The sequence below is a fragment of the Anoplopoma fimbria genome, chromosome 17 (genome assembly GCF_027596085.1).
Source record: "Anoplopoma fimbria isolate UVic2021 breed Golden Eagle Sablefish chromosome 17, Afim_UVic_2022, whole genome shotgun sequence".
Taxonomy (NCBI): domain Eukaryota; kingdom Metazoa; phylum Chordata; class Actinopteri; order Perciformes; family Anoplopomatidae; genus Anoplopoma; species Anoplopoma fimbria.
This window is the reverse complement of record NC_072465.1, coordinates 23,200,875-23,218,775: the sequence shown is the minus strand read 5'-3', so window position 1 is coordinate 23,218,775 and position 17,901 is coordinate 23,200,875. Positions and strand designations below refer to the sequence as shown.

General features: G+C 38.9%; 1 protein-coding gene across 1 annotated transcript; it reads left to right on the top strand.

Annotated features, from left to right (window-relative positions):
- Positions 1-924: 924 nt before the first annotated feature.
- ilrun (inflammation and lipid regulator with UBA-like and NBR1-like domains) lies at positions 925-12,588 on the top strand. Its single transcript, XM_054616756.1, has 5 exons — positions 925-1,144; positions 5,886-6,040; positions 6,199-6,396; positions 7,263-7,567; positions 9,507-12,588. The coding sequence occupies exons 1-5, from the start codon at positions 987-989 to the stop codon at positions 9,540-9,542; spliced, it is 852 nt and encodes a 283-aa protein (XP_054472731.1). The 5' UTR covers positions 925-986; the 3' UTR covers positions 9,543-12,588.
- The last annotated feature ends 5,313 nt before the right edge of the window (positions 12,589-17,901 follow it).

Genomic DNA, 17,901 nt, shown 5'->3' with positions numbered 1-17,901 from the left:
AAAAAAAGTAAAAATAAGTAAAAATAAATAACAAATATAATATATTTAAAAATAAATGAAAATATAATATATTTCAAAAAAAATAAAAATAATCCTTTATTAGTCCCGCAGCAGGAAATTTACAGGATTACAGCAGCATAAAAAATAAATAAATAAAATAATACTTTATTATTTAAATTTACTTTATAAAAAATAAATTTAATACTTTATTATTTAAATTTACAGGATTACAGCAGCATAGAGATAGTGCAGAAAAGGTACAGAGTAGAAAAAACCCCCAAGTATTTTAAATAAGTAAGAAAAAAAATCCACAATAACTAAAAAAAAAAAAATAAAATAAAATCGAATAAAAATAAAATTATATATAAAAAAAAAAAAAAAAATAAAAATAGAAATAAATAAATAAAACAAGATAAAATAAAATAATACTTTATTAGTCCCACAGCGGGGAAATTTACAGGATTACAGCAGCATAGAGATAGTGCAAACAAGGTACAGAGTAGAAAAAACCCCAAGTATTTTAAATAAATAAGTAAGAAAAAAATAAAATCCACAAAATCCACAATAACTAAAATTAAAAAATTAAATAAAAAATGAAAAAAAAAACAATAAAAACAATAAATAAAAAATAAAATTAAAAAAAATGAAAAATAAAATAAAATGTCTACTCAAGTCATCAACATTCCTAATTCAATCATCTTTCATTAAACTGTCTCTGCTGCCTCGCTGCTGAGCCAATCAGGAGGCGGCTCCAAATAGCAACAGATGACGTCGACGCCCACTCCGTGATTGGCGAAGGTGACGCGCGCGGATCCGTTGCGACGTCAAACACCGTCCCCCTGCTCGTGCCATGCGCAGTGACGCTTGTTGTTGTTGAGCTGGTTGTTATGGCCGGACGAGGCCTCGCGCTACACTGAGCCCCCCCTCCCTTCTCTCCCCCTCCTGCTCCCCTCTCCCCGGCTCCGCTGCGGGACTCCCCGCCGCCCATGGACGGCGCGGACATGGACGTGGACGCGGAGCTCATGCAGAAGTTCAGCTGCCTGGGCACCGAGGACAAGGACGTCCTCATCGCAGAGTTCCAGAGGCTGCTGGGCTTCCAGCTCAACCCGGCCGGCTGCGCCTTCTTCCTGGACATGACCAACTGGTGAGTCCGGGGATGAGAGGGCCCGGGGGAGGAGGAGGAGGAGGGGGGGGGGGCTACACGATGCTAACTGTAGGTAGCTCGTTAGCATACGTTCAGCTGCTGGGAGAAAAAGATGGAGGCTAAGTGAGTGTTGTTCGAACCCGAGCAGGTGATTGCGTCATTCCTTCACGTGAAACGGCTGTTGGAGTCAACGTCAACGTAACGCCCGTTAAAGTCAACGTGACACCCGTTGGAGTCAACGTAACGGCTGTTAGAGTCAACGTCAACGTCAACGTCAGTCAACGTCAACGTAAAGCCCGTTAGAGTCAACGTGACGCCCGTTGGAGTCAACGTCAACGTAAAGCCCGTTAGAGTCAACGTGACGTAAAGCCCGTTAGAGTCAACGTCAACGTAACGCCCGTTGGAGTCAACGTAAAGCCCATTCGAGTCAACGTGACGCCCGTTAGAGTCAACGTAACGCCCGTTAGAGTCAACGTAACGCCCGTTAGTGTCAACGTGACGCCCGTTGGAGTCAACGTGACGCCCGTTAGTGTCAACGTAACGCCCGTTGGAGTCAACGTAACGCCCGTTGGAGTCAACGTAACGCCCGTTAGAGTCAACGTAACTCGTGCTGATCGTCTCGTGGGGGGGCTTGCGGAAGTGAAACAGTAAAGTTTGCCCCCCAACTGTGAGTTAAAATAAGATGACATTACTTTATATATATCTATATATATATATATATATATATATATATATATATATATATATATATATATATATAATAACAATAACAAGCAGGCTATTTAAAGCACAGGGAGCCTCTGGGTGTAGATTAACTGCCACGTTACGTCAGAGCTGTGACTCACGTTAGTCTGATGACGTCACCAAGTGGTTTTTGCTCAATCAGCTTTTTAAGCTTAAAGTTAACAAATTGTAAAATGGCCTCGATCACACCCTTCTTCTAAAACGAGAGCAACAAACACTAAACAAACACAAGCTTGGTTTCTCAAGTTTCATTTTTGGAGGCAGAGTCACAGGACAGTGACGTCACTGGTTTGAAACACGTCTTGTCCAAAAATGTGTTTTAAGGTGGGGGAATCACCTAGATCCTGATCCTTGTCTCATGATTCATTAGAGGGTTTTATACCACCAAATTCTACACATACACAGTTTTATACATCACATAACATTACATCACATTACATAACATTACATTACATTACATTACATTACATAACAGTCATTTAGCAGATGCTTTTATCCAAAGTGACTTACAATAAGTGTATTCAACATAGGTATTCAAGAGAACTACTAGTCACCAGAAGTCATAAGTGCATCTCCTTTCTTAAACAAGCATCTAAGAGCATAAACCAGAGCAAAAGTACAGAAACAAACTAATACGAATACAATAAGTGCAACAAACTAATACGAATACAATAAGTGCAACAGACGTGGATGGCAAGAGGGTCTAATGAAAGCTTTACGATTTAGTATCTCTGCATGAGCCACACTAGTGATTAAAGATGTCAGTATGTTTCAGGCCCTGTCTACACATATTCACATTGTTTTTATACAGATATGTTCCTCTGCGTTTTGACCTCATGTGCACACACAAACAGTTTTAGGTCATCAAAACAGATATTTTTGAAATTCCCACTAAAGTGTACATTTTTTAAAACTCTGGTTACTTTGTATCTGTGTGGACATGTAAAAGGGATCGTTTGTGAAATGATGACATCATCTCCACGATTGGTGCATGCCAATTGATCCTTTGTGTCATAAGCATGCGTCAGAAACAACGCATATGGCGTTTTATACATTTTATAAACTTATAATTAACATTGCTGCGCCACTTTACAGATAATTGGAGGTGTCTCATGCGCCCAATTTTATTTGGGCCATGTCAGCTATTGCTTTACTATGGTTTACTATTACTTACAGTGCCCTCCAGAATTATTGGCACCCTTTAGTAAAAATGAGAAAAACGAGATGCGAAAAAAAAAATCTTTATTGTTTATCCTCATGATCTTCCATTCAAAATATTCACAAAAATGTAACCTTTAACTGAAGAAACATTAAATTCTTATCATGAAACAAATATTTTTCTCAAAAATATATGTGCCACAATTATTGGCACCTCTTCATTTAATATTTTGTGCAGCCTCCCTTTGCCAAGATAACAGTTCTGAATCTTCTCCTATAATGCGTGATGAGGTTGGTGAACACATGGCACTGGATCTGAGACCAGTCCTCCATGCAGAATCTCTCCAGATCCTTCAGATTCCGAGGTCGACGCTTGTGGACTCTCCTCTTCAGCTCATCCCACAGTTTTTCTATGGGGTTTAGGTTGGGGGACTGTGATGGCCATGGCAAAACCTTTATTCTGTGGTCGGTGAACCATTTTTGTGTAGATTTTGAGGTGTGCTTCGGATCATTGTCCTGCTGGTATGTCCAACCACGGCCCATTTTAACCTTCCTGGCAGAGGCTGATAGGTTTTCATTTAATATCTGCTGGTATTTGATGGAGTCCATGATACCATGTATCCTAACAAGATGTCCAGGGCCTTTGGAAGAAAAACAGCCCCACAACATCAAAGATACCACATCATAACAGTGGGTATGAGGTACTTTTCTGTATGGCTATCTTTCTGTCTACGCCAAACCCACCTTTGATGTTTGTTGCCAAAAAGCTCTATTTTGGTCTCATCTGACCATATAACCCAGTCCCATTGAAAGTCCCAGTAACGTTTGGCAAACTGTAGGCGCTTTAGTTTGTTGTTGATTGACAGCAGAGGCTTTTTTCTGGCAACCCTCCCAAACAACTTGTGGTGATGTAGGTGGCGTCTGATGCTAGTTTTGGAGACTTTCTGACCCCAAGACTCAACTAACCTCTGCAATTCTCCAGCTGTGATCCTTGGAGATTCTTTTGCCAGTCGAACCATCCTCCTCACAGTGCGTGGGGTCAATGTACACACACGTCCTCTTCCAGGCTGATTCTTAACATCTCCTGTTGCTTGAAACTTCTTAATTATGCTCTGATAGTGGAAATGGGTATTTTCAACTGTTTAGAGATTTTCTTATATCCATTTTCTGATTTGTGCAGCTCAACAACTTTTCGTCGCACATCGTCACTGTGTTCTCGGGTCTTTCCCATAGTGATGAATGACTAAGGGAATTTGGCCTGTGTCACCTCATATTTATACCCCAGTGAAACAGGAAGTCATGGTTGACCACTTAAGAGTTCCTAATCAAATAGGTGAACTTAAAAATGTAAAATATGACTGGAATTATACTTCAGTTACATTGTAATCATGAGATTTTCTAGGGGTGCCAATAATTGTGACACACATGTTTTGGAGAAAAATATTTATTTAATGTCAACATTCTTTTTTTCTTTCAATAATTTTACTTCAATGAAAAGGTAAGATTTTTCTGAATATTTTGAGTGAAAGACCAAGAGGATAAACAGCAAAGACATTTTTTCACAGCCTGTTTTGCTCTTATTCACTAAGGGTGCCAATGATTCTGGAGGGCACTGTAACACAGCCAAAGGAAAATAAACTCACAAACTCGCTCAGAATCTCGTTGTTGGGATTGGACGTATCGATGACGTGGCCTACTTAACCAGCGAGAGCTTGAAGACGTGTTTGCGTTCTGGTGTGGATGGATGTATTTTTTTTAAACTTTATTTTAAAACGTAGAGGAAAATATCAATTTAAAGAAAAAATCCGTAGACAGAGAGGACCTAAACCAAAGTGTTTGTTGTATGGTCCAACAGCGTTTGAATCCCCCTTTTTCCAACGTCTTTCCGATGTTTGATTTGTCAAGTTTCCGACAATTCTTGGAGCTTTCCAAACTGCCATATGACAAGCATGCCCACTTTTCACAACAATTGGCCAAGCGTGCTGAGAGAATGTAATTAGGGTTTGCAACTCTCTTAAAAGAAATGTCCACACAACTATTTCAGTCAGTTTTGTGTATTCAAAGCTTGAAGGAGAGGCATTTTCTGTAAAGCGGAGTCTCTGCTCTCTTTCCCTCAAGGGATTTTCTTTTCTTCATAAAAGTGTATTCAAAATGCCCATAACAATTTCCCAGAGCCCAAGATGAATATTTAAATTGCTTGTTATGTTCCACCAACAGTCCAAAGCCCGATAATATTCGGTTTTATATCAAAGAAGTCCAAGAAAAACATCTAATCATCAGATTCAGTTTTAAAAAATGTGAGCATTTTGTTTAGAAAATGACCTAAGCAATTACTCAGTTGTCGTTATTATTCCAGATTCATTTAATTTTTAGTTCATGTTTAGTATGAAGCGTTTCACACACAAATAGAAAAAATGGTTTAATGAAACAGATGAGAAATATCCAGAGACGCGCCACTGTTCAGCAGTTCCAGTATGTCTCTTGATAAGCAGATTATAATGAGTTTTGATAATTGTAACGGAGTTACGCAATCTGTGGGAATCCTATTTTAGAAGTAATCTTCTTTGTAATTGTCAGTATCAGATTGGTGGATTGTCACATTTAATGAAATAGTTTGAGGGGGAAGGGATTAGAAACACCGTCCTGGACCCCTCGACTAAACATGTTTCTTTTATTATTGTGCATTGAGAAAAAGTATTCTAAAAACAGGACAACGTGCACAAAAAACAAATGGCTGTTGATTTTCATTCTAGTTGTCAAATACAAAATCTTGTGGTCAGGGTCACATGTTTAATGTCCACTCCTGTTAACACATTGCTCTTCCTTTTGTCTCTTTCAGGAACCTGCAGGCTGCTATCGGTGCATATTATGACTTTGAAAGTCCCAACGTCAACACGCCTTCCATGTCCTTTGTTGAGGATGTGACAATTGGGGAAGGAGAGTCTGTTCCTCCAGACACACCGTTCACAAAGACCTGGAGAATACAAAACACAGGTGCAGAGCGAGTCACCACATTCGCGTGTTTAGCTTTCACAGCATGAGTAGCATTTCTGAATTTGTTTGGCATAAACGTCAGACCAAATGTCAGTTACCACGTCGTGGTTTTGTTGTTGAAGTGTGTTTTTGACTCCACTCATCTCTCTGTCCTAAAGGTGCAGAGTCGTGGCCACCTGGGGTTTGTCTCAAATACATCGGTGGGGATCAGTTTGGGCATGTAAACACAGTGATGGTGAAGTCACTAGAACCCCAGGAAATATCAGATGTGAGCGTGCAGATGCGAAGTCCCACAGCTCCAGGCATGTACCAGGGCCAGTGGAGGATGTGTACAGCCAACGGATTATTCTATGGAGGTAGGAAATCAACAGAGATTTCTTTCTAATGAGGACATATATTATGGCTGCACATTACAATTACATTATTCGATTAATGTCAGCTTCTGTTAGTTACAATTCAATCAAACTTTCTCAGCCCGGGGTTTGAAATTGTTGTTTTTTATCTGACCAACCAAACCAACAACATTATGTTGACCCTTTGATAAGCCCCGCCCTTTGCTGCTACTCCGTCAAGCTGTCCGAGCTACCATGGAGCCCACACTGTCACTAACTGCACTCCCACAACTACTATTTTTTGGGGGAAAAAAAGATAAAGCTGTCAGAGAGAAGCAGACAGAAGGGTCTAGACTACTTGTTTGAAGGATATGTCCAGAATATTAAAATTGCACAGCAGCGGGAAAAAAAGGTGAACAAGATAAAGCTAGAAGCTAAAGGCTTCAGATCACTGTGTAAAAGTGAACCATCACATCACCTGGTGATCGAGACAGAAAACCATGAAATAAAGCAACTTAAGATCTTTATTCACTGTTTTAATCATTGAAAAGCAAAAGCAGCATGTGTAAACATTCAGTAGCTAGCATAGCATAGAAGTGCTAACAGGCTCTGCTAATGTTAGCTCCACAGGTTTTTATGTAGAAACATACATTTTAAGAAAAATAAATCTCCTTCCAACCTCTCCTTGTAACAAGTATCACTATTACAGAACATTTAATCATGACTAGCTCCAAATCCACAAAACCAGCCTGATAATGAAGAAAATATGAAACAATTGCAAGAGAGTCTATGTGCCTAACATACACTGTAACAAAGGAAATCAGCTAATTGTTGGGTTGACTCAGCCATATAAGCATCCAGTGTTCATGAATGCTTCTTTCTCTCCACAGATGTAATCTGGGTGATTCTTAGCGTGGAAGTCGGCGGTCTCCTCGGCGTGACCCAGCAGCTGTCCTCTTTCGAGACGGAGTTCAATACCCAACCCCAACGCAATGTGCAGGGAGACTTCAACCCCTTTGCCTCGCCACAGAAGAACAAGCACGACGCCTCTGACGACAGTTTCAGAGACCCTGGCGGAGCGTGGGAACGCACACAGGAGCCAATCCAGCAAGATCAAAACGGACTGTCTCATAATGCTGTAAATAGGGCGTCAAATGGTCTCCAAACCAATCTTTCTGTGGTGACTTATGGTCAGGTATGTACGCATCAAATTTAAGGTATTGCACTTCACAACACTGCGTCTTGAGGTTAGCTCATTTAAGTCACCTATCGGATTTATTGTAAGTGTTCATGTGCAAAATACAGTTTTCCTGAAGTTTTCCAGCATAGAGTATAGTAGAGTATTAAGGGTTCTTATATTCATGATTCAATGACAAACTTGAGTTTTTTTCCAACAGTCTTATAACACTGCCATGTGTTTAGTTTTGGATTGGATCACCATGGGTAGTTATGGTATATATTTATTGTTTAATGTTCCCTATCATTTCTTGAGTCTTGTTATGCTAGTTTGGAGTGACTAGGGGCCCGTAGAAGCAAATGTACGTGTTAAACAACGTTATCCGTCTCACTGTCCACTCAAGGTTGCTCTTCTCAGAACGTTACCTGTTGGGCGCCATAAAGGGTTAAGTTTGTCCTGAGGACGGTGATGGCAGAAAGGCCTCAGGGTCTTTGAAAAAATATATATATATATTTGATTTGCTCAGCAAAGTTCTTGACGATCTGCCATTTTACATAATGTGATATCTTGTGAGCAAAATAAATACTTATTGGCTGAGGGTGCTCATGCAGAGTTTGAAATATAATATAAGCCTATTAGATTTGAGTATTTATTGTGTTTAACCAGACATTTTTGACCCTAGGGTATATTGAGCATGAATGAAAAGAGTCTTCCAGTTAGTTTTTGACAAACTGTACTTATCCTTGGACTAAAGTGTTGGTCAGGGAAAGTTCAAGAGGGGCCCATTCATATTTTAACATATTTTCATATATCTAAACAGCAGCTTGGTCAGCTGCTGTTTAGATGTCTTTGAGATATCAGGTTCTGGACAGTGGGGGGAGGTATTATAGTTTAGGTTGCGGCAAAATAACATTTTTGTGTTCACATTGTTGAACAAACTGGTGTCCAGCTCTTGTCTTCAGAGGACAAGCACTTTCTTTTTCTGTCCTTAAATAAATACAATAGTTTCATGGCTTGGTGAGTTAATGCTTAACCATGCTGGATACGAGGCTCTTGGTCTGTAGAATCAGAGTGAAATATCTAGACAGCTATTTGATGGATTGCCATGATGCGTGGAACCTGGCTTTTTTTTTCACTTTTGGTTTCAATATTCCTTACAACACAGTTTAAGATGGTCTACCTAAAAAAAACAACAACATACAATTCTTGTAAGCTCCAGCTGCAATTGAAGATTAATATGTGGCATTTATATTAATACAGCCTTTCCTTTGGGTGCACACTTGGGAAGCTGTCATTTCTTATCCATCCATTTTATTTTCCCGGTGTGTAATGGTGATTGCAGCCCACGAGGTGGTTACCATGGCATTCAGTTTTGTAAAATAATATATCAAAGATGATATTCATGTGAGAAAGAAATACTGTGACTAAGGGGGTGATGATGGAGTATGTGACCCTCACGTGAGTATTGCTGATTTTAATTTGTGAATTGCTTCTGTTGTAAATTCATTGTGACATCCATCAGAAAACAAAAAATCAAGCTACAGCTTCTTTAAACTTTACACATCTACCTGTTGGTTAGTAAGTAACAACTCACCTAACTAAACTAACTCACCTGAGACTCTCGGGTGGGGCCACATAATTGTATAAACAAGTATCACCTCATACCTGTCATAGCTGAACCAGTTTCAGCAAACAGCCTCTCCTGGGTGGCTGAACTGGACTGTCGAAACCACTCAGTCATCCAGTCGTAGCATTTAAATTTATCGACTGAGCTTCTAACATGTAATGCAGGTTTTGTTTCGGCCCCAAAACAGATTTTAACATCAGGGGGCGGTGCAGTGTGTGTTGTTTTGCTTTGGTTTTAAATTACGTAGCAATGTTTTTCTCATCTTCACCTATATTCATTTTCATTCCGTATAAACTACTCTAATTCGCTTTCTTTCATTTGTATCCCCAGGGTATTCACGGACCCTATCCATTTGGACAGAGCTAGAACGACAAAGACTCCCCCCCTCCACCATAGTGGATGATGAGCCCAGCACCCTGGGAGTCCGTAAATGCAGAGGAGTCAGAGGGGGGGGGAGGAACTGTTGTTTTATATTGACTCATGACAACCTTCTCCTCAACCCCGAGGCCCTTTCCACAGAAACACAAACTACAGTGAGGTGTTGGATTACATCCGCTACAGCGAAACATCCCACCTGACATCAACACCCGGATTCGCATGTGTGAATGCTTCATTTAAGAGTGCTATAAAACCTTAAACATAGAAACACACGACCATTTTTTATTTCCACTGTAAAACACGCCTAATTAAAAGGGAAAATCATCCCTAAACCATCTACATACAAAACCCTAATTTGTCTATTCTGGGTTCCTACACGGGTCTGGAAATGTTTGGAAAACTGCTGAGAATAGTACAGAATTAATTATGATCATTAATCAGTTTGAGGCGTTGAAAAGAGTTTAAGGCTGTCCAGCTTAACACACAAATTTATGAATGATTTAGGATGAAAAACAACTAATATGACAGCAGGCGTGACCAAACTCTGGAGCATTGACCATTCACAAAATGGTTTCCGGTTTCAACAACAAGTCGGATGTTGACGCGAACGCTATTTGAAAATTAGGAACTGAGAATTGTGACTACTCCGTGTTCATTCTGCTTTTACAGAATCACGTTTAGCATTATGTGAAACCTTCCTGGTATTATTTTCTTTATTCAATTCGACAGCTTTCGCTTAACAAAATCCTTTAAGAACAGGTCATGTTTCAAGTATTTTTTGTAATGGAGAATAGTTGGATTTATAGCAGAGAGTACTAAACGTTACAACCAATATCGGGTTATGTATTACATTTATCATTTAACAGTTACTGTAAACAGTGTTCAACTTTTCAGGCCAAAACTGAGCAGTTTTTGAATTCCCTTAAACCCAATGCTTAGTCAGGTCAGATAACACTGTGAACTCGCATAAACACAAACAACCAGAAAAACAAAACAATCGTTATTCTACATATTAGACATTTTTTGACATAAACTCGCCGTCAGTAACTTTAAAACATCTATGAGACAACATTTAAAATGATGTAACACGTTTCGATTATTTCTCGTTTGAGTCCAATATCTGTGACGTTAAAGTAAAAAAACAAATCCACGTTTATCATGTAAGAAAAAAAGTATTCATTTTCAGACATTAACCAGACACGTATTGAATACCACATTCAAAGATATTCAAAAATATGGTGGGGGCAAATATTCTCCATTTCCACTATCACAGATAGAACATGGACCATCCCTGTGTAGGAACCCTGTCACTCCCAAAGATACAATCCAGAGAACCAAGACACTAATCTGTTCTGTCTGCAGGTTTCTCGATTCAGACAGCATGGGACGTGTGTGTGTGTGTGTGTGTGTGTGTGTGTGTGTGTGTGCGTGCGTGTGTGTGCGAGTGTGTTTTTTTAAGGGTGGGTTTTCGCTTTAAATAGATGCTGAAGCGCAAAAGGATGCGAGTGAGTTTGAGCAAGTGAGGTGTGAGGAAGGGTTTAAAAAAAAGCCATCTAAATCTATTTTGCCTGGTGAGTGACTGTAGTTTCTGAGTCCATGTCTACAGTAAGTGTACTATAAATATATATATATGTATGTGTGTGTGTGTGTATGTGCCTGTTAAGTGTGCATGTATGTTATGGTTTCTCTTTGGATTTAACTGACATAAAAATGGTGTATACTACTTGGGCAAAGGACGACGTGTCTATTTAGACACACATCACTATGTAGAGAGCGTTATGGGGCGTGTACCTCTGCAGTATTGTTGAGTGATTCTGCATCGTTTGGATGAACTGACTCACTAATTGCCCTGTTATTATCATTTTTTTTTGCGGCCTTCTTGTAGACTGCAAATGCTTTTAAAAAGAAAAGTCCCATTTACTGCCAGCAGGTGGTGCTAAACAAAATCAGATGACCAATTTATGCTTTATATCATGCTGAGTACATTGAAAAGTGACGAGTTGAAGACTATTTGAATATGAAAATGAATGGTTTGCTTCAGTTTTTACTAGCACTGATGTTCTATTACTGCTATTTGCACAACACTGTCCCCCTCTTTTGAGGAGGAGAAGTGATTTTTTTTTTTTCTTTTTGGTTTATTGAGGATTGAAATACCAGCATTTTCCAGAAAGTTTTGTTGGTTTTGCTTCTCTGCTCCCCTCTAAAGGCCTTTGTTCCTCACAGATTTACGGTTTTGTTTGCATTGTGTCAACCACAAAGATTTAAACGGTAGTTTCATCACTTCGCTAATGTCTGATCCTAAAACTGAATATTGATTTCCGTTTATATATTGATCACAGTCCCGCTGTTGTTCTGCTATAAACACACATGCATTTTTTTACTTCAGCTTTGCTGCGTTTCGTTCTGTCTGACGGTGCGTTTCATCGTGTATTTTGGGGTTGAAAATGAATTGGAAAAAAAGTTGTTGTTTTTCGAGGAGGATATTTTAATGTTATCAAACTTTCTCCTAGTTGTAATTGTAAACATATTGATGACATTTGGAGTTCATTGCTTCTACGATCATGTGAACCCGACAGAAATCCACCAGCATTCTGTGTTGTGGCGCTGATGTATTTGTTTTTGAGAGTCGGCTGAGAGTTCTCCTCCCAAACAGTATACACTGTTCAGCGTTGCCTCTATTAGTCACGTCAGTCTTTTTTTATTTTCTTTCTTTCTGTTTGTGTGTGTGTGTGTGTTTGTGTGTGTGTGTGTGTGCGCGCGCGCTTACTTCTTGTGAGCTTGCTTGTGTGTGTTTTGGTGAGAGAGAGAGAGAGACGGGTGGTGAGAAATCTGAATATTGCTGGATTCATTCTCTAGTTTTAGTTTGTGACTATGTATGGGTTTGAGATGGGTGGCATGGTGAGTGGATGAGATGAAAGTTTACATAGTCCTAAGATAGCACATTTATCTGAAGAGAAACTGTCAAAATAAAGCTTTTTTTTTTTTTCTCCTGTATCTATAATTAAGCATTTGTATGATTAAATTAACACTGAAACAATGAGTACGTTGTCTTGTCCTATATTTCACTTCCTCAGACATATTAACCACATACATGCACCAGACTCGGACAATATCATCTAATTGAAAAACTGCAGTGTCAAATCTAGAATGGTTTGATCTCAAATCTGTCCCGATATTCATGCTGGCCAAAGGAAGAATCCCTCTGACTGGTGATCCCTGACATTTCCTCTAGTGCCACCAATAGTTGGTAGTTTTCACTTATTTTGTGAAATATCTCAGCATCTACCGGATGGATTGGCATAAAAAAAAATATTGTTTTTGTTACAGACGTATCCTAATGACACTGGTGATCCCCTAACTTTTCCTTTAGTGCCACCCTGAGGTTGATAATGACTGTTTTTTTGTGTGTGAAATATCTCTAAACTATTTAATGTACTTGTGAGCTGTGTGTTTAGCGCTAATTAGCAGGAGTTAGCATTATAACCCACTAAACTAAGTCTTGAACATGAAAAACATTAGCATCAGCATGTTAGCATTTATATTTTGAGTATGTTAGCATGCTAATGTTAACGTTTACCTCAAAGTACAGCTGTGCACATAACTACATCCTCACAGAGCTGCTAGTTGTTGTCTCCTTGTCGTATGTTAAACTGTTTTTTGTGAGTGTTTTAAGTTTTATATTTTTACATTTCAAACCTGCAACACATAAAGTTCAGTTTAGTGTGCAGATAATAGATCTGATAATGACTGAACAGCGCCTCCTTGTGGAGATTCTGCAGCCTGCCAAATATGAAAATGCGAGTTTCTTCATCTTTAAGACAGAGAGAAAAAAACAAAAAACATTTTGGTTCTCTAAATGTAAGGATTCTTATTTAGAGAGAGACTATGTGGACACCATATGTGGCGCAACAATCAACAACCACTTTGTTCTAGAGAAGAAAAGTCTGCTTTATATTGTTGGAAAGTAGAGAAATGCTGTTGTATGTTGGGTTTCATCATCAGTGGGCATGAGCTAACCCGTAATGCTTCTGATTCTATATTAGCTTATTATTTAAGTAAGGACAGAAATGTAGTTTTTTTTGCTAATATTCAAACTTCTTTAAAATGTATCCGAGCACTATTTGATATCAATCTCTCATCCTGATGTACAAAAACATTTCCACAGAAGTCTTTGCAAAACCAAATATTAACACTCATCTGTTTGTTTAGTAACAATTTACCTGACCCGTTAAACATTCAAAGATATTCCAAAGAAAGAATGCATCGCTGAACATGAGCAAGCATCCGTCACATGCAGCTCTTCAGTGAAGGATACAGGCCCCTTAAAACGCACAATTAATGGATATTGCACAAATATAAAGATCTAAAGTGTCAATTAAGAACATTATTCTTTAAAAGATCCCTCTTCGGTAATGAACATTACATCTATCAACTCAAATGGCTCTGACATTAAGTTAGTTGACCATTTCATCTTCTTTAAATTAGGTCATATGGGATGAGTGAAGGTGCATACAGTAATACAGGTAGGGCCTATACTGTATCTGTGTGTTTCTATGTGAGGTACAGTGTGTGTGGGTGGGTGTGTGTGGGTGTATGTGTGGGTGTGGGTGTGATGTCAATGTTCATGCAGGTGGAGAGCACTGAGGCAATTATTTCAATGGTGTAGATATCGTGTGACAGGGGAACCGAGGACAAATATTGACTTTTGCTCCAGCGAGGGCTCTCCAAAGCTACCATCATATCTGAGATCTCTCGTCACACTTGAGTCAATAGGTTTGTTTTGTTAATGATGGATAACTGCCCATCATTTCTGCAAAGACAAACAAACCTTTAGCTCCAGGCTTGGAGAGCAAAGTGAAGGAATGAAACACAGGTGTCAGAGAGGGAGGGTGGAGGGCAAACTATAAATTACAGAACATCCTACTGTAGGTCCTTTGTCTGTCAGCATTAATGCGGAGAAGCATTGTGGCGCTTTTTAATACACTCTAAGTAACTTCAGTTAGTTTAATGTGCAGAGAAAATGAATGCTTGTATGGATAAAACAACAAAATGTAAAGATAAAAAGTGTTGTTTTTTTTAATCAATCTGTGCTTATTCCTGGTATTCAGGATTACAGGAGACTTAAGTAAAATGTGAAGTGAAGAACTGGTTTCTGCAAGACACTGGGGAAAATGCTTGAGGCAATCTATATTGTTGAATTTAAAAATCTCTTCCGCTGATTTTTATCTGTCAACATCTGTCTTGCCCCCCAGCAATGCACAGCAAACACCACTCATCATACACATGTATCACAGCAGTGATATTAGATTTCACTTCCTCAAAATCAGCTTTTTTAAAATTCAAATATTAAAAGTAGCTCTCACATTGATTAAATCAATATAATGTTTAAAAAACGGTTCAGTGAGTCTGACGGGTCAAGAGGTGCAGACGGTGTCGGAGACAGGAAGCAGCCGAGTGTCATGCACCATCTGGTCGATGGAGTTCGTTCTGCCTCGGAAGTATCTACGTGATTAGATTGCAGATGTTATTTGTCTGGGTGGGGAGCGCTGTGGGCATCATAAACGATGACCAACGTGTGCCAAACTTTTTTTTTGTGAGGAGATAGCTCCGAGCATCAAGAACAGGGGGAAATCATATGCTCAAGTAAAAGCTGGGATACTGCAATTAAATAACACTGCATTTATAAGCAAAATTCATTTTTCAAACTTTCCTAGTAGAAAAGGTACAGAAGTATTAGCGTCAAAAAAAGTAGAAGTTTAAAGTTTAAAATCTTTCCCCTTTCACAATAATCTTGAATAATTAACAGGATTTTAATGTTGTAACAACCCGTCCAAAGTGCCAAGTTTTACAATTTTATATGCTAATCAGTAGCAATATATAGCCTCTATAGTAAGGCAACATATGTTATGAGACCATTACAAGTTTTGCCTGTAAAATCTTTATCTCCAAAGGTAAATATTCACGACAGATGTTGGGTAATCATAGTTGATTAAAATGCATATCTGTCGTCAGAGGATGGACGTATAAAGTTGCACAAGAGAGAAATACTGAACTAAGGTAATTAAAGTACCTCAGGTGATTTATTTCTGTATTTAAAGTTTAACTGATCCATATTTGTACATCTTAGAATTGGATCAAATTATATGACCACCTCTGCCGTTTGCCTCATCTCATGTTTGTTTCATCTTTTAACTCATTGTTTATAAAATGTCTGAAGTCAGTTTTTTTGAAAAAGCTTTTTTAAACCAACTGCATATTTTCTCCAAACAGCAGACGGACACAGTCAGTGACTAGCTGGTGAACATTGTGTGGCATTTAGCTGCCAAAGTGACAGATATTTATAACAGGAGTGGGTGGAGACCAAAACAGAGCTAAAAGCAGAGTGAATATTAAGCTGCATAAGCATCTATGTGTGTTAATGCATTAGAGACTATCTATCTAGCCTGTGTGTTTCTCTGCCTTAGAAAAGTAAGTCCTATTGCAAAATGCAACATGGTAAATATGTTTGAGAATGGTTGTTTAACTCACAAGTAGCCGATGGTATTCAACATATTACCAGAGCGATGTTTATTAATGTGAAAGCAATTTGTCTAGACTATCAGGGGCACAGCAATAAATATCCATTAATCGGTTAATTATGTTTAAATAAATGCACAATCATTTATATTTTGCGTGCTCAATAATCCTGAAACCAGATTCCTACTTTTTTCTAGAAGTTTCTTCTAAGTTCTGCTGCAAAATATTGGTAATCTTCTTCTGCTTGTTTTGTCAAGCATTCTGACTTAAAATTGGACTATCAATAATCAATACATTTACCAAAGAAGGCTAAAGTCAAAACGGAGGGTTGTCTCTGCGGCTTTTGCATTTAATTACAAACTGTCGGGTGTCTTAATGCAATGCACTGAAATTAAGAGGTGTATTCGTTTGATGTTTTAGGCTTCTTTGACATGGATCCAAATCACATCAAAAAAAACGTGTGCAGCTTTTAAAACGCCTTGTTTTTCCAGTTTCCGTTCTAATCCGGGAACAAAGTCACCAGCATGAATTTAGTCCAAAAGGGTTTAACTTGTACAAGCTGCTTCCTAAGTGAGCACGGTTCACCTGCAGACAGTTAAAACCTTAATATGTGACTTTTTCACCCCGAGGCGGGAAATTTCCCTCCCTTCTCTTCAACAAGTGTTGGTGAATACAGTTGCTGTATGTCAGATGTTGCAATCTTAGAAACAAGATTGAGAACATTTTCCTCTGAAATAGACTTCTGTTTTGGGGGATTTTCTTCTGTTGGAAAACGTTTCATGCAGGATTCCATTGAAAGTGAAGTCTCCAGGTTAGCTCAGCATGTTGGAAAAGGGGGAAGCAGTGGTATCGGTGCTTGAGACATGTGATTGACAATCTGGCAATACAAAAGAAGTGCTTGTGTTTTCCAGTGACTAATCCTGCGTTCAACAGTATGACACCAACTTACAACCGTCTACTGTTTCAGTTTAAATTTGTTTTCCTGCCGCAGTCCTTTGACATGCAAAGATCCATCCGTTTAAAGTTTTAATACTCTCTGTGGAAATAGAGAAAATAAATACACAGACAAATGTAAGTTGAGCAACTAACAGGATGTGATCGTAATTTAAAACTGTAGCTTTCATTGGTCAAACAGCAAAGAAGCTTAGCTTTCATCTGGAGTTGCATTAAGGAAGTTGTTTTCTAGCCAGAAATGTCACTCAATCCAGTAACGTGACACTGTATAAATGATTCAGCAATGTCAACCCAACAGGTGAAACCCCTAAGCATCTTTTCAATAGCAGGGTAAAGACAGTGAAGGGAACATTAGCTAGGGTAGATAAAACACTGCCTTCACCACTTCACCTGTTAGAGTTGACATGTTATGCAAAACTGTTAAATTCTTCTTTTGGTTCTTCTGCCAATCATTCAGCTTGTTAAAGAGAATTTATGTTCTAGCGCACTGATATTTATAACTATAGGTGCCGGTATTTGATAAGCTAATCATAAAAGACTTCATCCATGCACAGGTAGAAAGCTGTCTCAAGGATAAAAACTCCACACACTTCCATCATTGCATGTCACTCATTTGCCTTCTATTACATCATTGCTACCTACCCCTTTTTTGGACCTCACATCTGTTGTGTTAATGGTAGCAGTCGGTGTCAGCAGGGCCGTAGCAGGATGCACACATGTTATTGCACATCTGCAGGATCGGGCACGTCTCTGCAGCGCTAACTGTTTTACAGAGAGTGCTTTGGCAAGCTGCCCGGCTGTTGAAGTGAAGTGGATCTTAACCCCGATCTCAAACTGTCCTTGAGAGGAACAACGTTAAAGTTTAACGCATCTCTGT

Excerpts from the sequence above, each read along its gene's own strand:
- ilrun (XM_054616756.1), top strand. The coding sequence starts at position 987 with ATGGACGGCGCGGACATGGACGTGGACGCGGAGCTCATGCAGAAGTTC. Across the intron at positions 6,397-7,262 it reads CAACGGATTATTCTATGGAG|ATGTAATCTGGGTGATTCTT; the intron begins GTAGGAAATCAA and ends TTCTCTCCACAG. Across the intron at positions 7,568-9,506 it reads CTGTGGTGACTTATGGTCAG|GGTATTCACGGACCCTATCC; the intron begins GTATGTACGCAT and ends TTGTATCCCCAG.